Here is a 7,445-nt window from a genome sequence, read left to right as displayed (position 1 = left end):
CGAACAATTCTCTGAAATAACACGCAAAAAATAAAAAAAAGTAAGAAAATACAAGTTACACAACACAAGATAAAATACCGATATTTTATTCCAAATTCATTGTTCATGGGTTTAAACATTGTCATTTTTTATGTGGTAATTTTATACAATTAATTTCATGTTCAACTGACGAATCCAAAACCATAGTTTGATTTTAAAAAATGGTATGTTTAATTGTGTTCCATAATTGTTTTACTTCTTTCTTTTTTTTAGTGAATCTAAAGTAGTCCGACTCCCTAATGAATCATTCTTGTGAAAAATCTGAATGCATACAGCACTGTCACTGTAATCTGACTCTTGAACGTATGACTCTTATGAACCGGTTCTTTTTAGTGAATCAAAGCGCGACCGGTGAAGTCCGACTCTCTAATATTTAGCTGGTTCTTTTTAGTGAATCAAACGCTTTCAAATAAATTCGAGACGTATATAACTGTTATTATCGAATTGTCATGCTTTTTAGTAATTTTTATAGCCTAAATAACTTTCTCGATTCCCTTCTATCCATAAATACTCACAAATTCACGAATGATGTTATAATAAATAAGTAGACAACAATATTGGATCATAACACAAGGGAAAAAGGGGTCAAATAGGTCAATATTTTGGATGTAAATCTGTATTTATGTTAAGGTTAACATTCAAATACAAACAGACAAAGCATATGATGAACAAACACAGCGGACATGACCTGAAAAAAGATTAGACAGCGTGTGGAAATGAACATCTCTCAGAACAACTTTTTATCACTGACCCATACTTGCACCTGTTAAACATCATCTTTTTCATATGAAAAATATCAGTAATATTCAATGGCTTAAAAAATATGCTTAGTATGTAAAACTATATCTGTACAGCATCAATAAATTCAAACGATGATTTACTTCACTTAGTAAAAATAACAAATATCTTTCGATTCTTTTGCACCAGAAGACAAAATGTCTTACTAGACAACATCCTGACCAAATATCCCAGCTCTTTAAAATGCACTTCATAATTAAAAATGAGTAACAACATCATTTAGCATTAATACTCACCATCTCTTTGAAAGCTTCATTATATGATATTCAATATTTCAGTTTTTCCTCTGTATTATTTATATGGATTTTTACACTACTCAGTCAGTTAACTGATCTGTCTCTCTAAAATGTATGTTTTAAACATACATGGCGCACAGATATTCTGGGCCGTGACACGAGTGATGGCAACATGTCTAGGGACGTATAATTCTAAAGCTACAATGTTTAGTTTTGGTCCTCAACTTCATCAGTTGAAGACCCCATCATTACTTTTACATGACAGATATAGAGCAACACGAGTGTGTTCATTTTGTAGAAAGAATCTTGAGCGAACCACTCTTACTGTAGCTAATTTTACACAAGTTCTTCTGGAGTAGCAGGTGTGCAACAAGAATTACGAATCCTACCCAAAATATAAAAACACAGACATTAAATAAAGCAAAAAAAGTCCGTTTCTGAGGTTCCAGTACATTAAATGCTTCAACTGCATGACCTTCTGAAAAGTTAGGCTTCAAGTGTAGTATGTCCCTAATATTCTTTTACACCTGCATTTCCACAAACACAAAAGAAGCAGATTGTGTACGATGAAATGACTTGCTCATAAACTCAGTCACTGTGCGTTAAGCATTGCATAAAAGACACGACAAGACAAGCATAAGGCCACAAAATTGAACATGTTTGAAATTAAAATTGGGTAAAAGCGCATCCGTCAGTGCTGCAAACACTGTAGAACAGAGGGTCTCAAATTCGCCACAAATGATCATCCAACAAAGCCTGCAAAAGAGTTTTCGTTACATTCAGGAAGTGCATTATAATGTCCGATGGGCAGGAACACTCAGTGAGCTGTGAACTTATTTGAGGAGTTTTTTGGGTGTGATTTGTTTCTTGTTCTGCCAGAGGTGGCTGTAGATGGTGATGGCATCCACACTAGCCGACATGGTCTTGGCGGGGATTTTGCTGAACTGTTTCTTATCCGAGCTGTATTTGTAAAGGTTCTCGATCATTTTGGGCGTGATGGTCTTGGGCCCGATGCCAGCTAGCTTGTTGATCTCCTCCGCTTCTGGATAATACGAGTACAGAGAGCGAAACTGGCAGCCAGAGTCTCGGAACAGAATTAGAAAGCTGTTGGCTTCGGTTTTCTCCATTTCCTGGGAAAAAATAAAACAAATATTTAAAAATATGAAATTATTATTATTTCCCTTCAGGTTTAAAATGATAATCTAGACCTCTATTCCAAGTAAATCAAGAATAAATTAAAACGGACTGATGTGATTTCTATATATTCCACAGTTCCAGGTTAAAAAAAAAAAATTCATGAAAAAATATAAAATAAAATTAAATAAATAACTAAATAAATATAATTCAATTTCATGTAAAGAATAATAATAAAAAAAGTCACTACATCAATTAAACTAAAATACAATTGAGCTCCTCAAAAGATTACAGTTTTTATATTAGCATTAAACTGCATGCAGATCAAAACGCAGAAAAAAAAAAAAACATTTGTAACATTTTCCCCCTCACCTCCAGGATTTTGTTCTTCTGTCCTTCATTGACGCGGCCCGCGAGGCAGCAGTGAGCCAGTGCGTTCTGGATGATGTATTTGTTTGATTTAGCACTGGGCTCCTTGTACAACTTTGGCCCTAGAGAGGAAGAGAAATAAGAATTAGAGGAAGCGATCGACATTGTTGATCGACATTTCGTCAGACTACTGTTGAGGGTCAAAGTTATGACATTTATAAGGGTCAGTACATTTATATATGTAATTCCATCCATTTTAAATGCCAAAGTTCAGTGTATTCAGTTTAATGTTGGAGTAAATGGTATATTACTGCATAAAATCTGTTTGTAGCTGATAAAATACAGTAAACATGTTCTTTCTTCTGGATCAAAATGTTTGCTTAAATGTTATTATTCAAACATTTTAAATCGGTAAATCATTTGTTTTTGCAGTTCATTAAAAACAAATTAAGTTAAAACAAATTAATTAAAAAATGTACAAACACTATATATACTGTATATTACTGTTGAAAACTTTAGGGTCAGTAATGCCCCCCTTTGAAATGAGGCTTTCCCATTACAGGAAAAAATTACATTTAATGTATTGTGCATATAATGCATTAAATGTATTAAAGAAGAAAAAAAAATATTTTAAAGTGTAATAATATTTAATATTAATAATATTTCACAATATTACAGTTTTTTATCAAATAAATGCTTTGAAAAAAATTACAAAATCTTACTGACGGCAAAGTTTTCAACAGTGGTGTAGTATCTGAATGAGCAAGTCATACAAAGTGCATGCATGCATAATAATGAAAAAAGTTGAAATAGTTTTGGAATATAGAATGTGACACTGCAGGACTGTCATGTCACCTGCCCACCTGTGTATTCTGTGTTAGACGCTGCAGATGATGTTGATTCGAGCTCCCAGTTCTCCCCGTTTCCACTTACTGATGGACACGGTGACAAAAAGCCCTCTGCAGACTCCGGCCTGAGAATAAACGAACATAAACACTGAAAACATCTCTTTAATAAAGACTGAGGTACTAATTTAACAGGTGGGTCCTTATTGAAGGCTGGAAAATCACAGAAGCGAAGCATGGATGCAGCAGAGATATGCTACTCATTGCACTATGTTCTAACTAGGTGCAAGTTTCCGACGACTAATAAAGCCCAAAGTGAAAGCAAAAATGCTATGCAAAAATGTCATAGCCAATCAGAACATATGTGATGTTTTTATACAGTGATGCTGAGCATGCTTCTGTTGCTCTGAGATGTCAATCAAATGGATAGACAAATCCATGTTGCTAGTAATTTTTTCAGTTGCGGCAGGATTGGATAGAAACTAACATGGAGGAGACAGAATTGTCTCACTTGTTGCTTTATGACATTGCACCTGGTTAATACACAATGCTACACTGAGGACCTGTTTACATCTGGTATTCAGATGCATTTTGGTCGGATCACAAGCGGACAACACTACTGTAAATACAGGTGTAAACAGGGTCTTAAATGCTTTGAGCTTGTTCACTTTCAACCACTTCCAGAGGCAGTCGAAAACACGGATTGCTTTTGTAGTGTAGAAAACGCTCATGTGTTCGAATGGATGCATTCAAACAGCCACAAAAGTGGACTTGCAGCTGTCAGAGCAGAAATGAAAGCTGCTGCAATCCGTATGTTTTTCTGTAGTCTCCTTTCGCGTTCATGTGTAAATTCTTGCTTGAGCTTATTTTGTCCATTAGATTGAAAGATCTGAAAAAAATATACACCCGCCCATAGACCCTCCCCTTGAAGAAATCAGGAGAGAAGAGGTTAAAAGTGTACAAAAGAAATGGATTAAAATACCAGGTTAAACGGGAATGTGTCTCCCTCGACTACTTGTGATCCGATCGACCAAACAGCATCTTAATACCAGGTGTAAACAGGGTCTGAGTCTAATAACCAATTGCTTAAAAGATGAGCCATTTTCTGTTGCTGCAATGATAAAGTAGCTGATAAATAAACACCATTGCAAAGAAACATGAGAATCACAAGAAAATCAAGTAAACTAAAAATACTGATTGGTCTATAACATATATGGTTCAAAGATGATAATTATATAACCGTTTATTATGTTCCACCAATGTGCTGATGAACCAGTGAACTGATCTGTCCAAGCGAATGAGTTTGTTCAGCTGAAATGACCGTCAGCACTGTGAGGTAATGACATGTCTGTGATGCTGTCTGCAGACTGACCTTCCCTTTCTCCCTTTAGGGGAGCTCAGAAAGAAACACAGATTGCCAGGAGACAGTCTGCTGCCTCTGAGCAACCAGCACAGAGAAAAGACAGAGATACCAAAGACAGAGGGAGGACAGAAGGTTATGAACATGACCCGTCTCACAGCAATAGAGATGTGTGTCAGTGTTGATTAACACAAGAGCGTGCCGTTTGTGATCACGACAATAACTCATTATTTTCTCTGCTTTTGAATGATATTTTACAGAGAAGGTAATAGTGAATTGGACATGGTCTCACCTAGATGTCCTCTTATCTGATTGGACGCTCTCATTGTCTGCCAAGTTAAGGGAGGCGAGTGATAAGCTGGACACGGAATATCCACGAGGCCGTGACCCTGGACACACAAATACACATATTTGCATATGCATACACATCATTTGCATACATTTTCTTTTAGAAGCCAGTTTCAAAAGCTCTTTAGATATCACAACAGCAAATTAAATGTGGAATTTTAATATTATTAAAAATATTAATATCTGATTACAAAATAAAAAACATAGGTATATTATTAATGAATAATATTATAACAAAAAAAATAGAATTCATTTAATAATATTATTCAAATCATACATATTATTAAAACAAATACTTTATAAAAAACAAAAATATATTAATAATTATTATTATTAATATAAAATAGTTAGAAATGTTTAATATTATGAATTTTATGAAATAATTAAGAATATTATTAATTGTTAATAATATAAAATAATTAGAATTAATACATTTTTATATATTTTTAAACTATAAATATTTTATACAAAATTTCAAATATAGATATACTATTAATATTCTTAATATTATAAATATAATTAGAATATTATTATTAAATGATTTTAAATGATTAAATTAATATATTGAAGTTTAATAAGCAGAAACAAAAAGTAAGCCATGCGTAGGTTCATATCTCTATAAAGTGTAACAGCTGTGGCTCTGTCACAGCAACACTGATTTCCCATCGTACCTGTGGCTGTCCGTGCTGGAGGTTTCGGAGACTCCATGATGTCTCTGTGCATAGATTTGGGGCGTGGCTTCTTTTGCTTGACACCAGGGGGGCGGGGCTTAACGACACTGTCCATGTCATCCATCAGTTTCAGCTGCTTCTTCCTCATATATTCATTTCTTATAAACTCTCGTCTTGCCTTCTCTTCTTCCTTCTTCACAAGATCCTCTTCCGCTTTCAATCTGATCAAGGAAGCAGAGATTTCGTGCATTTCGAGCAAGTCTACAAATATAATGACTTTTACAAACCATTTAAGATTAATTTAAATACAGAAGTAAAACAGGTGAATGTTGCATGGTTTTAGTAAAAAATATAGGTAATTATCACATTACTACATATTGTTATACTGCTGCATGTAAATGAAAAAAATAGTACCCCTACTTTAAAAAAAAAACCTTTTTGTGCCATTTTAGCACAAATAAATAGAGTTGTACATAATATTTTGAATAGTTACAACTATAATTTATATTGTATTTTAAATAACTCTAGTGTATATGGATTTCTGTGAACATGACATGTTGAATTAGTTGTGCTATCTTTGATTGTGTGGCTTTGTTTTCTGTGATCATGTCATTTTCTATTATTGTGTTGTGTTGTTTGTGGTGTTTTTCGTACCGTGCTGCTTCTTTCTTCTGTTCTATCTCAGCCTCCTGTTGCTGTTTCTTCGTCTGCATCTCTTTCTCCCTCCGCAGCCTTTTCTCCATCAGAGCTGCTTTCTTCTGTGCAACATCCTCCTCTCCCTTCAGGTCGTCCTGAGTCACAGCAACACAAACAAACAATTATCCAGTCTGACACAGAAGCTCATGTGCAGCTGGCTGGATGAGACAATGTCTCTCACAGAACATTGTGTGATGTGCTTCATGAAGAAAAAAAACAACACATTTTTAAAACACAAAATGTTCAATGGAGTGTTTACTTGAGATGAATTAAAAAGAATAACAAAGACACTTGTTGAAGCTCCTGAACAGAGAAACATAGGCTGTCACAAACATTTATATCAATATATAGGCTACACATTATATGGACCCTTTTCACAGACTGTGATGACAAGAGTTTTCAACATCGCAAATCGAGTTAAGATTTTTATATTTACATTTTTTTTTTTTTTTTTTTTAATGAACACAAGTTTAGAATGCTGTTCTTTGTTCTATATTACTTTGGCAGTAAATTACAAAAAATTAATTAATGCTGCGCCAAGGGTGTTTATAATAAAACGGCTGAGGGAGTGACGGCAAATATGACATCTTTCTCTCCTCTAACCAATGTAATCAGTCTCTCTATATTTTTTCCTCTCTTTTGGAAAGTCTGCTATTGGAGATATTGGGAATACAAATATTATATTTGCCGTCTTCTCGTGTTCACTATCATAGAAGTTTAGCCAACTATGACGACTTCCGCTTCTGCGAACCCCTGAAATGTGAAATGGGTCTATTATTTGGTCTGAACCGTGGTGCATTTGCATCATCAAAGCTGCAGCTGTTTACCCCTGTTGCTTGGTAATGATGATGCAGGAGAAGGCAGCAAAATGCATTGCATTGCTCACCTCACTTTTATATTTTTGTTTTTGAACCTTTGGTTTTGTTTTCAAAGTGTTAACACATAACGG

At 34.5% G+C, this 7,445-nt stretch overlaps 1 protein-coding gene across 4 annotated transcripts in view; it reads right to left on the bottom strand.

Moving 5' to 3' along the window:
- Positions 1-65: 65 nt before the first annotated feature.
- The window catches only part of camsap2b (calmodulin regulated spectrin-associated protein family, member 2b), a 52,291-nt gene continuing 44,911 nt past the window's right edge, over positions 66-7,445 (bottom strand). For 2 of the 4 annotated variants that reach the window (XM_079875180.1, XM_079875181.1), the window contains exons 13-19: positions 6,455-6,591; positions 5,801-6,021; positions 5,074-5,170; positions 4,794-4,859; positions 3,440-3,549; positions 2,580-2,698; positions 72-2,203 (exon numbers count right to left, since the gene is read on the bottom strand). In XM_079875180.1, the coding sequence (XP_079731306.1) occupies positions 1,907-2,203; positions 2,580-2,698; positions 3,440-3,549; positions 4,794-4,859; positions 5,074-5,170; positions 5,801-6,021; positions 6,455-6,591 (1,047 nt within the window). In that variant the 3' untranslated portion in view covers positions 72-1,906. Of the gene's footprint in view, positions 2,204-2,579; positions 2,699-3,439; positions 3,550-4,793; positions 4,860-5,073; positions 5,171-5,800; positions 6,022-6,454; positions 6,592-7,445 lie in introns of all 4 variants that reach the window. The other 2 variants (XM_079875182.1, XM_079875183.1) reach the window with 1 other exon arrangement.

The sequence above is a fragment of the Squalius cephalus genome, assembly GCF_949319135.1.
Source record: "Squalius cephalus genome assembly, chromosome: 7".
Lineage (NCBI taxonomy): Eukaryota > Metazoa > Chordata > Actinopteri > Cypriniformes > Leuciscidae > Squalius > Squalius cephalus.
The sequence above is the reverse complement of the archived record's forward strand: the minus strand, read 5'-3'. Positions and strand labels throughout refer to the sequence as shown.